This window comes from Nothoprocta perdicaria, unplaced genomic scaffold (genome assembly GCF_003342845.1).
Source record: "Nothoprocta perdicaria isolate Ctin4 unplaced genomic scaffold, notPer1 scaffold_11, whole genome shotgun sequence".
Lineage (NCBI taxonomy): Eukaryota > Metazoa > Chordata > Aves > Tinamiformes > Tinamidae > Nothoprocta > Nothoprocta perdicaria.
Window position 1 is genome coordinate 6148542 of NW_020454205.1, and position 21079 is coordinate 6169620.

The 21079-nt window shown below is 36.3% G+C and overlaps 1 protein-coding gene across 1 annotated transcript in view; it reads left to right on the forward strand.

The window, feature by feature from the left end:
• Positions 1–21079, forward strand: part of SPAG16 (sperm associated antigen 16) — a 35987-nt gene that overhangs the window by 13035 nt on the left and 1873 nt on the right. The window contains exons 5-9 of the mRNA XM_026048478.1: positions 1352–1489; positions 5938–6045; positions 7338–7455; positions 8793–8862; positions 12636–12804. Of these exons, the coding sequence (XP_025904263.1) occupies positions 1352–1489; positions 5938–6045; positions 7338–7455; positions 8793–8862; positions 12636–12781 (580 nt within the window). The 3' untranslated portion in view covers positions 12782–12804. The remainder of the gene's footprint in view (positions 1–1351; positions 1490–5937; positions 6046–7337; positions 7456–8792; positions 8863–12635; positions 12805–21079) is intronic.

Genomic DNA, 21079 nt, shown 5'->3' on the forward strand with positions numbered 1-21079 from the left:
TTCTTGCTTTACTTGGAGGAACAGAAAGTACATATTCAATATATTTTTCTCTGAGAAGGCGAATATATGAATATTATTCCTTCTGTAAGTTCCTGGAACATGTTCCAGCAGCCCTCAGTATCATCAGGAAGGACTGTGAGCCTCATCTTTATCTACCATGATTTACAGCTCCACGGAACCTGTGCTGTGTGGCTTCATGGAGCACCACCTCTGTCCTTAGTGAATCTGAAAGGCTTGTGTCAGCTGAGGTTGCTGCCTGCCTGTTTTGCAAGACAGGCAAATGAGGAAATACACATTTCATATGTGTAGGTGTACATACTAGATTCTGAAATCACCTTGGCAATGTCTCCTTGCACAGCAGCATCTCAAATCCAGATGTATAGGTTTGAATCTTTAGAGATTTTGTGAAATCTTGGTGTTTTTTCAAAAGGCAGGATTATGCAAAAGCATTTTTTGTACAGTGATAGTTGTCTCATCTAAGTTGTCTTTGAATCCTTTCTAGTATTGCCTTTCTCTCAACATATGGAGGATACTTCTGTGCTTTAGTTGCTCCTTATTGAAATCCCTTTAATAAGCCTAAACTGAAATTGTGGCAATGCCTGTGTCTTGTATTACCTGCTAGAGTATTTGTTGATATGTCTCAATTTAAGAATGTTCTCAAAAGGTACGAGACTATAACAGAACAGACTTCATTGCCAGAAGGTTAAGATTTTTGGCTTGCTCTATGAAGTACATGGTCTTCAGTGGTCAAAAGGCAAGTTAATTTGATGTAGTTAGTGTGCAACATCAGTGAAGAGCTCTTTAGAAAATTATGATGCTTGTACAAATGGTATTCCTTATTAGAAAATATTTACAGATGGAAAGAAGTATTTTTACTAAGTGAGCTCTGAATTCCATGTGTAAGGTACCTCATCAGATCATTTCACTGGGTTATCCCCAGCTTTGTCTTAACTCATAAAAAACTTGTGTCTGTTTGAATATTTTAAATGGAATGTGTCTGTATATCAAGGTTAAAGCGTTGTTTGGGTACTATTATATTGGGCTTTATTTAGGTTATTTGGAAGAAAGGAGGGAAAAGCACAGTTGCTAAAATTGAAATAGTGTGTTATGCATGGCATGTCATTTGACTGCTAGGGACAATATGTTTATAACTTAGAATGGGAAAGGATAAAACGGAGCCCCTTGTAGTGGGAGGGTACTATAGGTAATTCTTAATGATTATAAAAAAGTGTAATTGCCTTGACTTGGAAAATACCTTTGTGATTTTAATGTAAATGTAAGCATGGGAGGGGAAATACCAGTGAACTGTGAAATAAGGAACATGGCATAAAATATCTGTTTATTTTGTTAGGTATGAACTGATTCAGCGAGGTGTGCTCACAGCCAAAGATACTGGACTGGTTCCGAGTGTATATACCCGCAATCAGCAACTGGAGACTGAGAACACACATTTAAAGAAGGATTTGGAAAACTATAAGCTTGCTGCTAAGTATGTTACTTGGTATTAATGAAACTTTCATATAAAATGGTAAATGATTGAATACAGTAAATACAAGTACTTAAGGAAAATAGTTTCTCTTCTGCATGCTGACTCTGCATATTTTTGCATCTGAGTGTTGTGCATATTTTTACGTCTGAGAGAGTGCTACTTTAAATTGAAGCTCAGTTGTTTCTGAGCTCTACTAAAATCTAAGGCTGTTTTTTTACCTTTATTTAGTATGCAGTAGATAACTTTGAAGATCTATCACAACCACTATTACAACAAAATGTTATAAAAACCATGAGAATATAATACATAGAAGTAGAAAATAAATTATTACACACACTTGTACTAAAATACAGTACTATGCATTATAGCTACCCCAACATTAGCATGCATTCAAAAAATGCTATAGACTTGTTCTGCAGTTTTTAAAAATGCAAATAACCTATTGCTTCTAGCCTGTAGTATTCAACAATATGAGTGTAATTCAGCATTACTGAGTCTAGTGTGTGCATTGCAGTAGCTGATCTTACAAGAGTCAATTTTACTAGAGGCATAAGCGTTCAAATGTTGAGCTAATGTAGAAAAAAGTAGTAATGAACTACACAGAGCACTCTTCTTTTCTGAAGAGTGCATCTGCATGGGTGTTTGCAGAATTTGCCGTGACACCTCAGGGCAAATCAAAATGGGCTCGTTTTGCCTTTGCTAGAGCATAACTTTAAAATGTGGACCTCTTAAAATAAAAATTAATAACTGCAACTTATTTTTCTCAAGCTATTAATTTTTATTTAAATTATTCTTCTCTGAAAATTGAATGTTTACATGGTTCTTAAAGGGATGTTCAGCTGGTATACTGATTATCTCAGCTATTATCTGTAGTTTTTTATTTGCTAAGAAAAGAATTAATTATTTTAACTATTAATGTGAAAAGCTTTCACAATCATCAATACTCTACAATTTTTAAAACTGTTGTTATACTGGGTATATTTTGACTTGGGCCATCTATAAAAATCTCTTACTCTCTTCCTTTTTTGGCCATTGGATCTCTTCTCTTTCCTCCTGTATAGGAGATACAGGGGCATTATGTATGGTACATATTAGAATTGGATAAATGTGTTTTAGCGTTCAATGTTAAGTGTTGGACTTTGCACCTTATTCAAGCACTTGTTACGATGTCTTTCTTCACTATTTGTCAGTCATTCTCCTGACTGTTGTATGGAATATATGTAGTAGGGAGACTTAGACTGTGATAATGGTCACTGCTTGGTTTGTAACACTTCTCACTTTGCTGTTAGAAACGGCTCAAGTTGAGTACTTTTACTGTGAGTTTCACTTTGTGTTAGGAAAGCTTTATGAATTAAGAAAGTGTTGCTGTACTGCTGTGCTGTGGATGAAGCTGAACAGTTCTAATATCTGTATGCTGGAGTTAGACTGTTTCTGTCCTATTAATCAACCCAGATTGCACCACCTAGTACTAAATTGATTTAGTTAATCACTATACAGTGATTAACAGCGTTGTTGCTGTTCCTATATGGAATAACTGGAGCTGATAGCCTTGGTATTATAAAGAAAATATTTTAGCAGGAGCCAAAATTACCTCAAGGACAACTTGGGCTTTCAAATATTGAGAATTCACTAGTTGGCAATAGCAAGAGAATGTTGAAAAGTGATGAAGAAATGTTGATTTGACTGATGAGAAAATAACTTCTGATCAAAGAAAGCCCCATTTGGCTCTTTGGATCAGTCAGAAAGCTTTTGTGGTGAGATTCAGTGCTGTGAGTTGTGATGGAAAACAACTTTTAATTACTTGGGGTGTTTCTGAGCTTGCTATTCTTGACAGCCAGCTTGCTGAAGAGATGTTATTTGTGAATTAAGCAGCATGGGGGGCCCACAGCAAACGCCTGTAAATCAATTACCTTCTGCTCTCATGTTTAACATTTGGCAGAAAAGATTCAGGGTTTAGAAGCTAAATGTAACTGTATTTGGGGTATTTTAATAGAATATTTACATGGCTGTATAGCAGACAGGCAAATTGAAGAGATTGCAGACGACTAGAGAAATTTTGCTGTTTTTCATTATTTAGAGATTTGTAGTCAGCTTGACTTCCTGTATACAATAAGTATGCATTGTGAATAGGTTGTCTAATGTCGGAAGGCATCTTGAGGTATTGAAGCTAGAAGCTTTAAGAGAAATAATTAGCAGCAGAATTCTTTAGCTCCAAAGCTAGTGATACTGTGGTGAAGTTTAGGTGTATTACTAATTCTTATCTAAAATTGCCATAGAAATCAAAACCAATTTGCCTTGTTTGGCAGTGTAGGAGGGCTTAGATAAAATACCCCCTAAGTTTTGCCCTTCTATTTAGTTTGAATCTAACTGTCTACTGAAATACTGTTGTTAAAAGCAGTATTGATATTCTTTCCAATACTAGAGAGACTTGAAAACATTACTTCTGAAAATTGCTCTCTCTTGCAGTAGACTAGCTAGCATAGGTAGGGGATAAGATTCTTAGCTCATTAAATCAGTGTAATATGTCATCCATAATGATTTGTCACTCAATTGTCACTCATTTAAATAATGAATTATAACTTCATAGCCATATTAAACTCTGCCCATCTGATAGAAAATACCTTGAATGCCATATGTTTTGGTCTCTTTCTATAGCCAGGTAGTATCTGGCTTTTGTTAAAGGTTTGTAGACAACTTCATGATATATCACGTTTAAGATGACAGACTGGTGCCTGATATGAAGTTCTTGAAACAGGTAGGAGTTCATAAGGTAGATTAAATGAGAGTTGTATAGAATTTTGTGCTGAGGCTTTTTAACTGAGTTCAGACACCATTTAGGAAAGTTTAAATATTTGCAGGTATTTTTCTATCCTGATTTTTATGGGTGTATATACAAGTATGTACCGGTTTACAGCCACAGTAACAGTCAAAAGATAAAACATTCTTAGAAATGGTGTTTATTGCTACAGTTACTGTTATCACCAGCCATAAAATCCTCAGTTACCTTCTACTTCAGTACCAAAATCTACCTGTGCATATTTACCCTTTTCTACCATAAAAAAGAATGCACAGCTTTTATTTTGTGCACAATTTGTAAATGCATCTTTCCTGTTGTATATTTGACCAACTTGTTACTAAATGATATCTAAGCAAAACTTGCTTAAATTCAATGGGAACAAGACAATTCTCAGGCCTTGGAAGATCTACCCTAAAAGACCTTTGGTATTTGTGTACATATGCCCACTTTTGTGCAGACCTGCAGCTTTTTTTTCAAGTTACTGCAGGGGTAGCCCTGCCTATTTTCATTTTCCTGATGTTTTTTCCTCAGCTCTGATAAACTGTGGCATTAAATTGACTGTGCTGCTCTTAAGTCTTCCGGCTGTTCTTGCTACAAGGAACAATTCACATACAAACTTACATGAATAAGAATGTTAGTTTGTATAGGCAGTAAACAGAAAATAGTAGCGAATATATAATAAAGAGTAAATATTTTTATTATTAAATGGAATAGAGTAGCATTTGTTGGTATTCCTGGACTTGTAACTTTGACATTCTGCTGAGATACAATTATACTGTCGATTATTTTTCAAATGCCTTTTGAAGTAGAAATGGTCTTCATTTTTCCAAAGAACAAATACCTAGTTTCTGTGCAAGATAATTGTAAGTATCCTTTAACAGAACCATTCTTTTACTGATGGTTCTTTCCAAACCTGTGTAAGTCAAAGGAAGGAAAATCTGTGTGTTAAACATATGCCGGATTTAAGATAGAGTATCTCAGTGTCCTTTAGCTTTGTGTGGAAAATGCTTAGAAAACAATAGGTAACCAGTGACTTTGGAGTGAACTTTGAAATAGTGTCCTTTTCATCCTGCTGTCAAATGTTAAAGGTAACACCTGGGGACAAGCTGCCAGCTTGATCTAACTAGACGTGGAATTTTTTATTGTGTTTATTCTTCCCAGAAGCTCTCTAGGTACATGTTTACAGGGCAATCATAGGGTTGTCCATCTGTGTCATATTCCATCATGTGACAATGCTAGATGTAGACTTTGGAAACTCAGTTTTGCAAAACTTTTTCAGTAAAACTTAAATCTTCAGCAAATATTTTCTAGTAAACTGTAGTTTGAATAGGTACTTCCACAAGATTCACTTAGGTCTAAAATGATTGACCATCTCAGCTGTCTTGAGATGTATAATGCCAAAAGCCCTCTGAAATCTGCGCAAAGGAACTGAGGAAAGGTAATGTGAAAAATACCTACTCTCTTTGTGAGTTAGTAGCAAAAAGACCTCAAAAGTACTTGTCTACTACAGGGAATACTACCAAAAATCTCTAACTTTGATGCAGGAGATATATGCATATCTGTAAGGGGATACTGTATATATAACATATGTTGAAGAGCATCTAGTGGGGAAAGACAAATAATATTCTCTTGCATTTTCTGTTTGTGTTAGCAAAGCCAAAGAAGCTCTCCTAAAAATGCAGAAAGAACGGGATTTTCATCGAATGCATCATAAGCGAGTGGTTCAAGAGAAAAACAAACTTATTTGTGACATAAAAAGGTAAAAACTGATTTTTATTGCCACTTGTGAAAATAAAGATACCCTGAGTTGTTGCCTCAGAACAAATGTGAAGTACTGAAATAAAGCTAGCTTCATAATTGTTAGCTCCACATGACTGTCCCTGAAATACTTCTAAATGATTTCTGTATTTTTCATGCTTTGAATGTGGTAATATATTACTATAGTATATAGTATCTCAGCCGAAAACATGGATCACTTTTTTCACCCAACTCTTTAGTATCTTCAGCCCTAATTGACTTTTGGGTTTAGATATCTATCAGTTACAATGCTAACTTATATCCTACTGAGTTCAGAAACTTAATAATTGTGATTCCTGTAAGTGGTGCTTCCTGTACTTCCACATTTTGGACTTGTTCTGGTTAATTTGCTTTTATGCTTTTGGTGAAATTAAGATCCAACTAGCTAATTGGTATTTAAAATTTGTAAAATACATTCTAAAAATGTTGTCACTTTTATATTCTGACTTTTCTAAGTATTGTACCTTTCCCTCGTAAGCAGAACTTGCGGATTGCCCATCTAAAGATCACTGGGCAAGATAAAAGTGAATCTCTTGATCGTCTCTCTCCTTTGCATAACTTTATGCTAGGAGCAGCTACAAAATAAACCTAGGCAGCAGCTTATGTCTGCAGCTCAACCAGTTTCCAGAATTTTGGCTTGCTAATATTATCAGCTCGTGCATTTAGTAGTTCTATAATCTATATATTTTCCTCTAAAATCTGCATGTATCAATGCAAGAGCACTCGTGTATCTTTTGCAGATACAGTGTGGTTGAAGTTTTTAAGTATTCCTGTACAGATTAGTTTGTCTTGAAAGATGCTGCAGAAAACCCGAGTTTGGGTTGGTTTGGAGAATTAGCCTCTAGGTGTTCTGAATGTGCCGTCAAGAAAAAGATTACATCTTTTTCCTAGATTAGGATCCTAGTTGGTAGTCAGATAATTATAAATCTTTCTTTCAATGCAGTATCATCCATCTGCCAGAAGAAAACAGATTACCAAGAATTACTGTGTATTATGCATGTGATGGATGGAGAAATGAAGGATGAGAACTTAAACCAAAACCGAATGGCCTGTTTTAAAAACTGAAGAAACTGATTTCATTTACTGCTGAATTCTCTCTCAGCTCTCCAGTTACATGACTACATACTAGCTTTTTTTTTTTCTATGTATTAATCTTTTGGCATTTTTTTCCTGAATACTAGATAAAAAAATAAAGGTTACACAGATAAATTTAACTCATGTTTAAAGAAGCATTTCTTCTTTTTTTGTTCATAGGCTGAAGGCGCATTATGCATCATATGAACCAGTGCTGAAGCAGCTGACTGAAAAATATCAAACTACCCTGAGACAGAAAATGTTGACTAGTTTGGAGAGAGACAGAGCAGTTGGGCAGGTAAAATTATGGTGAACAACACCTGCTAAGCCATATGGAATGTTTTTGTTAAATGCTTTGTTGAAGAAACAAGTAACTCCTCATAAAACAATTCAATCCCTATGCTATAGTTTTCAGCAGAACACTTTAGTTGGCTTTTTGTTACTTTATAAAACTTTATTGTGAAAATTTTATCAAGATGACAGTACTCAGCCTTTGACTTGGGCAGAGTGACACTCATCAGGTGATGTGCAGATTTTCATACAGCTATCAGTGTTAGCAGCTCAAGGAAAGTTGTGATATTCCTGTGAATTAATACATGTCCACCTATACCTGTAGAAGCTGGTTGATTAGAACATTTATTACTGTTTTTCTGAAGCCTTTTCCTAAAGATAACCAGGAATGATCTTTGTATTACCTTTCTAAAACTGTTAGGTGCAGGCACAGCTTTTCTATCTTGTGAGCAGAGTAAGATTATAAGAGCAAAACCTACCTGATGTATAGGTTGCCGTATGTGCCATTCTGCCCCTCTAGCAGAAAGTACTCTAAGCAGAGATTGGATGGATGAAGAACAGAAAACTGGCTTTCATGTGTTTAACCAATAGGTTATTTGTTTAAAAAAAAAAAAAATCTTACCAAATGCATTGCATTTCAGTAGTTGTGCCAGCTTTATGTGGGTAACATGAAAGGAATTGAGCCTGTTCTCTCTCTTATTTAATAGCTCTCATCTCTCAATTCTTTCTTTCCTCCGCCTCCAATTTTGCTTAGGTCACCCGAGGGCTTACTTTGAAAAGACTGAGGAGTATATGTTTGATATTGAAATAAGTGAAAGAAAATGTCCTAGAGAAAAAGAGGTTACTGTCCATATAGACTTAGGCTGAATCAAGAATGAAAAACATAAAACAGCTTTCAAAGTTGTTTCCATACTATGAAATTTTGGGAACTTATGTAAGATCTACCTAGTTATGAACTATAAGTGTTCTGGAATGAGAGCTGTTCTGTAACTTATAGTACTATACTTTTTGGCATTTTATGAGCACAGAACTATATGTCATTACTACTGAGCTAAGGATTAAGTCAGTGGTAACAGTACTAAAAGCTGATAGCACAATATCTGCATTGTTTTCAGAGCTGTAAAAGTATTCTTGAGAAATTCTAGATGGCTTTTTTTATCCCATGGTTTTACTGGGTATTTCTAAAATCTAGCGTTAGGAATATTTGCAACTCAATTAGAAATAATGATCAGGACATGGAATAATTATATGTAAATCCTTGTACTTAAATGTACACACAAGTGTGTTGTGAATAGACAGTAAAAGGCAACATGTTCATACTGTCTCTTTTTTTTTTAATTTTAGATTACAGGTTTACAAGCTGCGCTACAAAATTTAGAGTCTGGACATACCATTCAGAATCCTGTGACAAAAGGTAAAATATTCTTAAATTCTGAATATTTACTCTGACATATATCCACATATCTATATGTCCATGGGTGAGTTGGTTATGACAATATGAAATGCATGAGTAAGGGTGGAAGGACTTTATCCTCAAAACCTGTTTGGTGCCTGATTTTCTTCTATTGTGCACTTATGCTCTTAGGCATGGCCTTTTTCTCTGTGGCATGACACTACTCCCTGGTGTGCTGAATGCATGTGTAATTATGAAACTATTGTCAGGAGCTTGCACTGTCAGCACAACCCCCGCAATGCATGCATCATTTCTGAAGTAAATGAAGCTCATGCTGCCACACTGTGCATCCTACTAATGATTTTGAACCTGTTTCCTAATTTTGGTTACATTTCACAGGTGACCAGGCAGGTATCTAATATCACACAAGTTTCAGATGAGATTTCTTGCAGTTAGGGTACTTCAATATGCTGGGAAAAGCACATGAGAAAAACTGAAAGGCCAAAAGTTCCATACCAATAGCAGAACGCTCAGATGAAAAGCCACCGAGTAACCCAAACTTTTGACAAACTTGATTAGATCCCACATTTCCTGGATTTACTTTCATCGTATAAAATTGCTGTATAAAAGGCAGGACCAGGAAGGAAATGAATAGCCAATCAAATAAGTGTTTTACTATCTGTAGTTGAGCAAAATAAATAGCATTTTCCTGGCTATTAGAATGACTTAAGACATTCAGATGTCTGCAGCTGCTTGCCTATTACTAATGTACATGTAGTTGATATAATTGAGTTGTAATCGTCTGAAAGATGCTGGTCGTCTTTGCTACCACGCAGCAGTGGAAGCTTCGATGGCTGAGATGTCTTTTGACTTTGGTGCTCATTTTCCTTGGCAGTCTCAAAACAAGTTCAGTATATGCTACAGCAAACCCTGCCTCTCTTGGAGGATGTGGGGTATTTTGGTTAAGAGCATAGCTGCTCTAAATCTTTAAGGAGGTGGAATACCTGTAAAGTCCTGCCCGGCAGAAAATAAGCTCTGATTTTCATTTTATGTACAAAAATGAAGCTACTGATTCAATATGACACCTGCTATTTGTACTTTCGGAGCTAAATACAGTGAAGTATTAAAGTACAGCTATCATTTAGTCTCTTCAGTCTTCATTGTGGTTTTGCATTCTGCCTGTTTCTATAAATTAGCATCATGTTCTATAGCCAGGCACACTTCAGTGCCCCAAAACACATTGTTTTTGGCTGGGCCTACAAGTAATGCTCTGTTGTGGTACAGGTCTTGTTACAGCAAAACATGAAAACCTCTGCTCTAGTCAAGAGCACAGTGCTTGCTTTCTTCATGCTGCAGACAAGAAGGTAGAGAATGGGCTTTTTATTTTACACTAGTCTAGGAGAAGGACATATTGCATTCAGCTTTTCATTATGCTCTGGCTTGGAGATATATAGTGTGGGTGCTTCCTCTGTGCTAGTGTTTTACATTATAGATGCCCCATCTGTCTCCTTTTCATATTACACATACTTTCATTTGGTGTTTGAGTGATTCAAAAAAGCACTCTCCGGCTGTTCTCAGTACTTGTTTATTCTCCAAAAACCTTGAGAACACTTTATAATACCAAAAAGTGACAAGCAGGGGAGCACTTATAAATAAATAAAAAAAAAGAAAATCACTTAAAGTCTCCAGAGCAAATTATTAAGCTCATCAGCCACCCATGTGCTTAGACAAGCCTTAATTTCCCTCATGCCATGTGTATCACAAATCAAGTGATATTTCAGTTCATTTCTTTATAGCGCCATGTCCTCTCATACTGCATAATTTTTATTGTGCTCCATAGGTCATACTCATGTGTCTGTGGGTGATACTGTCTCTTCGTCAGGTACTTTCTGCTGCCTCTTGAAAGATGGTCATGTTTTGTTGCCTCTCGGTTTCTTATTCAGGAGACAAGATAATTGAAACCTTGGGAAACAAGCAGTGCATAAACACGGGAGAAATGTTTGCTACATTTCTCTGTAAATTTAAGTTCGACACTGGTTCTTCTGAGCTACAGACTTAAAAGGCCTGCAAGCCACCCTTGCTTCAGCTGCCCTTGTCTCAGGACTCACCATCTTAGTTTCATACATGAGTACATTAAAAGATAACAAGCATCCAGATTGGCAAGTTGTTATTTGCCAAAGAAAGATGCCTTTTCTGGTTGGCTATCTGCTTTCACAGAGCAGGGAAGCAAATGAATGCCTGTGTGCCCAGGAGCTGCTGAGAGCAGGAGACTCCCTGTTGCTGCTGTCACTGCTGCTTCTCCTCTCACCCTCACCAGGCCGCAGGTCCCACTGCACTGGGTCTGGCTGCGAGGCATTGCAAGTGGCTTTAGCTTTGAGTTTGCTCAGCAGCCTGGGGTTTTCAATAGGGATAATGAGGTCCAGCACATCCTTTTTCTTCTTTATCAGGTTTATAAAGGATTGGGTGCTTATGTATGAAAATGTTCATCTCATTCTACCTGAAGCAGTAGCAGGATCATACCTAGAGGCATGTTATCAAAGACAATTCACAATTTTGTTTTTAGATTCCTGGTTTATACCAACCAAGCATTTAATTTACATCTTAGCTTATGAAGTAAGACACTGTTAATTAGTGCTCTGAAAGACCACTTTTGCTTGGAGGAGTCAAGTAATTTTGTGGTTTACTTGCATACCTGAGCACTGATATAACAACTGACTGTCAAAACATATTTCTAACATACAAATTGTTACTCGGTACATTTATTCTCTACAAACAGCTGCTTATTTATTACCAAGTCATATTTGAAAGCTGAACCCAGTGAATTTCTCTCCCCATGGCTGAATTAACTCCTTGCTAAAGCCTGTTAGCTCTCCTTTACGTTTCCTTGATCTGATGTAATTGCTCTCAGAAGGTCATGCCACATGATATCTGGAAGGCACCAGTTCTAGTGTTTAAGCTTAGTTGATCCCATTCCAGCTACGATGCAACCAGAATAGAAAAATCTGAAAACACAAGCTGTTGACATCTTTGTGCAGTCACAACAGTGTTTTATGATTCAGTCTCTTTTGGAATAGTTTGGGCTTTTTAACCTTTTCAGCTGTGACAGTGATGGCTTGTAAGTATAAAGCTCAAACTTGGTGTTCTGCAGCTAGCAGTTACTGAGGAGAAGGTATTTGACATAAACGGTTTTGCAGTGTGCAGTTCTTCAGCATAGAAAAAGTTACTTAGGGTGTCTGCAACAGCAGCTTTAAACTCTTTTTAACAATGAGAATAAACATAATGTGTTAGACCAGGCACAGTTCTCTATTATAATTTTCATTTAAGTTGCACAGTTGCACCAATTTAACAAGTGTGCTTGTTAAATTGGTGATTTTAAGTTTGTATTTTGTGGCCCAGGTCCTAACTTTATTCTAAAGGAGTGAGCGCTTACAGATGTGTAGTGTAAGGTCTCATTTGCTTTAGTCAGATATATACTTTAGCCTGATACAAAACATAAACAATATTTTGCAATCTGAGACTTAAGTCTATAGTCTAAAGCCTATGTTCTATATGTGTGTATATATACCCACTATTATATACTATATATACACTACTATCCTGTTAAATAAAGTGTTCATCAAGTGTTCTGTTCTAGCAGATCACACAAAAATAGCTTGTGGAGAGCAGTTGTACACGGTCTTGGAATAAGTTACATGTATAGCTCAGTAACCTGCTATTTCCTTGTGGTATCATTTTGATTGTTTTCATCTCCAGGTAGTATTAAGAGGCTTATGCTCTATCTATATATTTTATAGCAGGCCAGGAACTTGAAACGAAGAAAGGCCTGGAAGGTCCCACCCAGAAAGCTCTTCAGGAAGCCAGGCAACGCAGAACTCTTGATACCAAAAGCTCCTCCTATGATCCAGTCAAAGATTCAGTGAGAAAGGGCAAGAGATACTAATGAAGGGCAGGAGATGTCTGAAGGTATGTAGCTTCCTTTGCTGTTTTTTTGCTATTTAGTCTGAAAAAGATTTAAAATATTTATTAAGCTGTGGTAGTTCATCAATACCTAAAGCATTCATATGTAGAAGTACGTAGAGCAAGTAGATAAGTGTGTGGTGTTTGGGTTTTTTTTAATGTTAAGGTAAGTTTGCATCAAAGGCTATTTTTTTCAGGTAATAATAGTAGTTCTCACGAGCTGAAGTACCCTAAGCTAGCAAGCTACAAGCAAAAAGCTCCAGAGGAAGAGCACTAGCTGTCTTTTCTTTTTTCTTCTGCAGCTTTGGAGAAATCCTGATCTATTTCATAGTACTTAAATTTTTAAGCATTTCAACCTATCAGTTTTAAGCATTTCAATCTATATAAAAGATATTTGGTACACTAAAGGCAAAAAAGTCATTCTTTAATAGTACAAGTTGTTAAATATATCAGGTTGAATATAAGGTGTTGATTTGATTTGCAGGCTGTGATCTTACTGTCTAAAATTAACATTAATTTCTGATAATTTTCTTATTGTTGAAAGGTTTTTCTACACTTCTGTAATCTACTTTTTAGAAGTTATACTTGGGAAATATAAAAGTTTTTAATATCATTCCAAAAAATCAGTGTGTTCTAATATCTAGATTTGCTTTTGGACCCTAAAAATCTCCATGTGTGTGTTCTTGCTTGCTTTGAAGCAACTGTTAAAATTGTTCTTCAGAAAAAAATAAGCTTTTGTTTATGTGAATGTTTTAAAAATCTGCTTCATTTTTTCCTTTGTCATCAAAGGAATATGCCTATGGTTTATTTTCTGTGTGTATTTCTGTGAAGACTTTTTGTGTGTGATATGAGCAATGGACCTCCCTACTGACATCCGTAATATTTGATTTGTTTTCATCTCTTCATTGACTTGAACCTCCAAATAAAGAGCCCTTTTCTGGTGTTTTCTATGGCTGTCTTCTCGCTGCATATTGGAAATAACCCTATCCGCTTTCCCTGCCTCTTAGTATCTGAATATTTGAGGCACTTGCTATCCTGCTTTGCCTTTTCCCGCTCCAGCAGTTAGAGACTTCTCTCTTAGACTGTCATTGATGTCTCTGGCTTTCACTTTGATTTGTAAAACAGAAGAATATTTCTCAGTTTGTGGAGTCCTGTTGTTTGCTCCTATTTCTACTGAAGCCCCTGTAACTTTTTCAGTAAACTTCAGTGGAATTATGCTTCAACCCTGGAGCACAAAGTGGCACAGATAGTTTGCCTGTCTGAGTTGGTTGGTCTTTGAAATTCATGAGCACTTGTAGTTGCCTGAATCTGGCAAGCATTTCTGCTTCTGCAGATTTTAAGGTTCACAAATGAGTCCAGCAGAGGCCATGATATGTTTATTTAATCAAAGGATTAGAAAGCTGGAGTAGCTCCAGAAAGAAGATATCAAAAAGTATATTCAAATATGGGATTTTGCTGTGGTTATGCAGTCTAAAATTAAGTATGCGGTGGGCAACTTTTTCCTACAAGTCACGTTTTTTTCCATTTGCTAAATGCATTATTCCCAGGTATTTCCTTCCTTCTGATAAAGGATAATGCCTGAGAAGACTGTCCATGAACTGTTTGTCATGACTGCCATGAATAATATGCTGTGGATCCTATGTTAAAATAATACGTTGTGGATTTTATCTTTTTTGTTAGCTTCCTGCCTGGACTTTACTGCAGCCTTGTAGAACTGCATCTTGATAAAAATGTTTTCAGTATCCTAAGATATGTTTGTGAATAATTGTTCTTTACCTGTCAATATTTGGGTAATACAGAAAGCGATCTCCTGCTACTGTGCTTTACAGGTAGTGTTTTGATTATTGCAGTTATTGATACTAAACTATTTTACATTTCATTCAACTCTTTTGGTGACCAAGATTACACATTGTGTCTTTTATCATTTCTGGTATTGTATAGGTTGGAATCTGGTAGCTAGGAGATGAAATTGTGCTTAGTTAAATAGGTCTCTAGTGACACTTGCTTCATTTTAGGTTCTTGATGTTGGTGGGACCCACAAGTCTTTTTCTCAGGAGATGTGCAAAATTGTTATGTCCATTTTCAAGTCTAGTTTCTAATACAACAAAGCAATGATCTGCTTGGCTAATTTGGGGAATTGATGTAATATAGGCATACATTGCAGTTAACTGTCAATTGCAAACCAAAATGAAGTGAGTGACAAATATATTTGGAATGGAGAAATAATCACAGTATTAAAAGTATTTGAAAAGAAAAGGTTTCCGGAAGAAGCACTTGGAATACGAAGTTGAGTAGTTTATTTGGGTTGATGTGCATGGAGGTGGTTTAAAGGAGAAGCACCAGGTGAAGGTATGGCATGGTATACTTGCAAATGAAAGGTTAATGTAAAATGACTGAGGCCATAGTTAATATTAATTGTTATTTTGGTTTTCAATCTTAGTGTAGTTTGAATTCATGCATAAAACTGGATCCCTTTTGAATTACTAAAGTGTGATTGAAATATGAAGCAAGCACTTAATCCCTGCAAGTATGGAAGAAAGGGCTCAGGTGCTCACTCACTGCAGCACTTAATTTAACTTCTGTATATTAGGTTAAAGTTTTTTGGTATTTAAATCTTCTTTTCCAATATTTAAACAAAGTCTTTGCATATGTAAACATCACTTCAAGAAAAATGAAATTTAACAACAGTGTTTAGTTTTCATGGTAATGAATCTCTAACATACTATAAGAACCCTGACAGAAACATGTGCTGCTCATTGTTTGCCTTAAATATTCAAACACCACTTGCCTTTGGAAGTAAAAATAGTTTTAATTGTTTTTGTTTGAATATACTAAGGATATGAAATGAAATAAAATGCTAAGGGTGTATTACAAACCGCTTAGGAATAGAAAATCACATTATTTCACTGTAAAATCTAATTAATTTTCATTGGAGTGTCACATATTATGAAGATATAGACTTTTCATAATTGCATTTCTTTTTCAAATCCAGATCTGACTGGTCTTGGTCCTGTCTAAAACTAGTTACTGCATAAGAGTTCATTTGTTGATCTTGTCTTTGTACTTGCATGCAAGGCCCGAAGTGAAATCTGTCAGCAAGGAGACTGATCTGACAGACTACTGAAAATTTATCATTTCATCAGTCCTCAGGAGAAGTGTCATGGGTCTTGAAGTAGCTGCATTGTCCCAGAAAGGTTCTTTGAGGCCGGTGTTTTTCCCTGCTACCTCAGCGTCAGACTTTGACCTTAGCACCAGCTTGTTCTATATTAGACTGCTGAACAACTGTCAAATGATAACATCTCCATTGCTGGCAAGTAACAACTGTTCTGCCTCCCCAGGGCAAGGGACTGGCGTTCCCTCGTGGCAGCAATCCTGCTGGAAACTGCCCTGTAACCATTTATATCCAGAGGGTTTTTTTGTACCTGTGGAACACAAACCATCTAGTGGACTGATATTTAAACGGTGAAGGTAGATCAAGACTATTCTAAATGCAATTGCTTATGTGAAACACCCTTGCTAAAGAGTGTAGGCTCTGCAGCACATAACAGTTGTTTGACATGAGGAATATTTACATATAACATTGCAGAAGCATTTGTTTTTGATAGATGCAGCCTACTTTAATGCAGTGGAGCTTGGCCAGGATCTTTTAAAGCTGGGAAGAAGCACAGGATGATTTTTTTTGACTTGGCCATGATATCTAAGAGTGTTTCTCTGTTCTTCTGTTCCTCCTTTACATATTAGTTATTCCTACAATTCCTATTTCTACTCTTAGTGCTGTAAGATCTTTCAGCTAAGATACTGAATTAAAGGAGTTACAGAAATTTGCAAGTCTAGAATTTTATAACTCATAATGCAGGTCAAAATATGTTGAGATAATATGTTAAACTTTCACCTTCAAGCTGACAGCTTGGCTTTGCATGTCTTTTATATACTTAATGGCACTTTTGTATCTGTGTCTTTACTCAATTTTTAGCTGGTGTTTGTACAGTCCAGGTAAGTGCTATATATTATAGATCACCCAAAGCAGATTAGCCAGTTGGATATGCAGTTTATTGCTCATCCTGGGGAGCTTTTATTTTTGCAGAAATGTTTCACTCAAAAGCTAAAAGCAAACAAGCATTGCAAACCTGCAAAATGCTTCTGTAGCACCTGTAAACAAATTGTTCTTTTGAAGTAATAGAGCAAAAATTGAGACTGTCTGCTGTGATTTAAATCTGTCAAGAGCAATTTCCCTGAGTTTCCACAGGTTAACAAGTAAAAACAGGCAAGAAAAAGAAAAATATCTGGGTACATACGGTGTCTTTTAAAAATCCACTCATGCACAGCAGTGTAACTTGATGTGAGAATTCTTTGCATATATCATACTGGAAGATAGAATTAAATTCTCTGCACTTTCGAAGTATACTGATATATTTTAAGTTTTGGTTAAAGCATCTAGTTCTTGTAGCTAATTTTGTAAAAAGGCACATAGCTGTGACGTCTAGCTGTTCGTATATGCATTTTTTTCAAACACTTGGCCTAAATAACAGGCTCGGATTCTTTTTGTAGTTCTAGAAGTGTAAGAATATATTAAAAAGTGCTCTTTACTATAAAGTGATTGCCAAGCTTATTTCTTTACCCTTAATGTAAAAATTGGTTCAGACCCGTGCATGAATGCCACGTAATACAACAACAGACAGATAAAACTTCAAGGAAAAGCACCCTGTGTGTTAGGGAGAAAACCCTGCATGTGCTTCAGCATAGGTCAGTGTTGATTAATATCTAAATATCTTTCTTGGTTTTGTCATGCCAATCTTTAAGGTATGAGAAGGGAATAGACAGGTAGAAGGCAAGGAGTAGTAAGAAGAAAATAAGCAGTGGTCATTTTTAAGATGTATTAATGCCATATTTTGGAGGCCTGATAATAAGGCCCCATCATTTTAATCACTTGGCTCCATGAGGTAAAAATACCTGTTTGTACAGAGAGTGTGTAACAAACATTTATAGTGATTCTATGCTGGAAAAGGTGGTGGATTTTTTCAATAGGAATGAAGAATACTTTTCCACACCTCTCACTATTCCCTGTTTCTTGTCTAACCAGATATTTCTTTGAAGTGTTCAGTTGTTAACCAATCCTTGTGAGAGCACGGTTGGCAAAAACTGATTTAAATTAGACAAATCTAGTTAAGCCTTACATGTTTTTCTAGTTACTAGAGCATTAATTTGTTTTTTGATGAAATGTCAAAAAGTTTGATCTTTATTCAGACATTAATATTTTAATAATAAATTGAAAGATCTGTATGGTTCCTCCAGTGCTAGGTGATCTTTCGTCTTTTATATGTGTAATCCTGTGTAAATTCAACATTATTCCCTGTGCAAAATATTAATGTAAGATTATCAGATAAACAAATGTATTCCTGATTTACCAACCTTCTCTTTTTAGTTAATGCGATGTGTGGACTTGGTCTCTTGGAGTTTTTGGAAAAAAAGCTTGGTGATTTTGTGCCATATATCCCCTGCAGTTCTTAGTGCATTGAAAAGTTTGCCTGTTCGGAGGGTTGAGACACTTTGAAGAAAAGGCTTGAGAAGGGAATATCTTGACTACTTTTTGTGGTTCTGTTCAAAGCTTTCAAGTTATGCATGTGTCTTCAGTGACACATGACCAACACAGCTGTTATTTGGGGGATTATTCAGTAATGACAAAATTATTCCTCGGTCTTTATTTCTGTAAAAACATGTACATTATGATATCCCACAAAAAGGTGCTTGCTGTTGAGTGCCACTGATCTGCTGAGATTAAAGACCCCTGCTGTACTTGAGTTTTGGTACTAAAGGTTTTTATTACTGTCTTTTGTGCTGGGTTACTCATAAAACTAAATTTTATCGAGTAAAAGTTCAGTTGTTCCAAATTTATAGTATATAAAATGATAATGATTTTTTGGTAATTCCTTTTTTGCCCTTCCCTTCCCCCAAAGAATGAAAACTTTATTTCTAGCCTTTATAGTGAGTTAATTCTTTTATTATTTTGTTATATGGTCAGAAAATTCTAGCAGAAAGCTCTTCACAATCCATTCGCAGCTTAGTTCAGTTTTGCCAGGATAGAGGCAGCTTCTTGCCACCATCTGGCATTCTGAGCTGGCAGTGTCAGTGCCAGGAGTGGCTGTCAGTGCCAGAGCTGGGGTCTAAGGCTTGGTCACAGTACACTGGCACCTGTGGAGAAGACTGTTCTGATCCAGCTGTATCAGCTGCTCAAAAACACTTGGCAATGTCTTAAATTTTCCGCCTTTTTGGAAGAGTCCTTTTCAATTTCACTAGAAATTTGTTTTCTTCCATAGTTAGTGAATGTCAGAAGAGTGCTCCAAGTAGAGACCGTGGAAATCTAAGTTTTGTTCCTATTACCAGAGTTGTTACTACTTTTCTTTTTACAAATGGAGTTAATTCATTATGAAATTCATGCCAAAAAACCCTACTATAATAAGAGTAATGAGAGGAAGCAAGGGTAGCCTCTTTACTGCTCACAGCCAAAAGTATTTGAATATGCTTTATGTATGTAATCAAGTTCTATTAATATATTAGCAACATAGCTGGGATGGATTTTTATTACTTAGCCCTGTCTAGTAAATCTGTATCAGTTCTAATCTGGTTAGTAATACTGATCTGTATTTGTAGAAAATGCATGTTTTAGGAATGAGATATTGATCTACCTGGAGCTTATGTCCTTTTCAGTGCGATAGGTGCACGCACAGTAAAAACAGGCCATTTATCAATGAGTTTTAGGGTTTTCTGTATTTCTTTCTAGAATAGTGTTCGGGCATTTAGCAGGAATTAGGATCTGAAGCTCTGCAAAGTTGTTGCAATTCTGGTCTGTTACTGAAATCAGCAGTGGGTGCCTAAAGGCTTTTGAGCATTCAAGGGCTCTATGTTTAGACTTAGTTGATAAAATTCTCAGAGGTTGTTTAAAAATGCTGAAGAGTTAAATGTCCAGCTTTGTAGAATCAGATATGCAGTACAGTACAGAGGAGGTTAATCTTCTGATTATATAACATCTTAAAGATCACCTTGTTTTCTAAATGGAGACTTAACGTCTAGAACAGCAAGAAGAAACTTCGGTGTAGGATAGGGCTTTACTTGGCAGTTAAACTTATTGCCACTGAAAGGGCTCCATGTGTATCCAGCCCAGGGCCGGGCAGGCTGCTCAGGGCAAGGGAAGCTGCAGCACGTGTCAGGGCAGAGGATCACCTCTGTGGCTGTTACACAGCTGACATGAAACCTCCCTGTTGCTCCCCACTCACTGCAGGGAAATGTGGAGTTAAGGTCCTACTTATTACATAAGATACCTAACAGCTTTAATTGTGCTTTTGCAGCATGATTTGCAGAAATATGTGGTCATGTGCTCTAATTTTCACATAAAAATTGTCTTCACTATGTGTGCTAGATATTGCTAACAATATTGAAGTACAAATGTCAGCTTGATCTTCTGCTTCACTTGAAAGGGAAAAGAGGATGCTATGACCTGACTCCTCAAAAAATGAGGCAACAGAAGACTTGTAGAGTAGCAGCCCCTTGGTGAGACAGTCTGAGACTCAAATAGACATGGGACTAATGAAAGCACCACTCTTCTAGTCTAGATGACATATTGGTTCTGAATGTACCAATGTTTTGAACATAGAGGAAGGGTTTTAAAATTTTAAATTAGATTTTAGTGCTTCAAAATGACTTTGTTCAGAATAAATACCATTTGCTTTTAAGGAGCTATTTGGTCTCTAGGTTATCCTGACAGAGCAGTCACCATGTAGTATTTTTATTGAAAATTGTATGTAACTTTAAAAGGCTTTTAAATTTCTGAATATTAAGGTAAGTGTGTGCTTAATGGTGAGAATAATAACTGCGTGGAAGAAATGATGTTTTTGTGTTACTGAGCACTACTTAACGGAATGCAGTTCTGAATTTGTCCTGTGTGTTTTGTGTGGGTTTTTTTTTTTTGCCATAATGCAAAAGATGGTCTTCATAACAGCCTGAGAATTGTCAGTGTGATTACAGTAAATTTCTGCACCTCATCTGGAGGCAGAGAATGTTTCCTTAGGAAGGGGATTGAAAGCTTGGGATCTATATTAGGATTTCCTGTAAGGAAAATAAAGGGGACAGAAGGTATGCCTTGTAATGCTAGTGTTGTAAACCTTTTGTCAGGTTTTAGAGAAATGATTATCTCTCCTTGAAATCTCCTTGAAATCTCCTTGAAATCTCCTTGAAATCTCCTTGAAATCTCCTTGAAATCTCCTTGAAATCTCCTTGAAATCTCCTT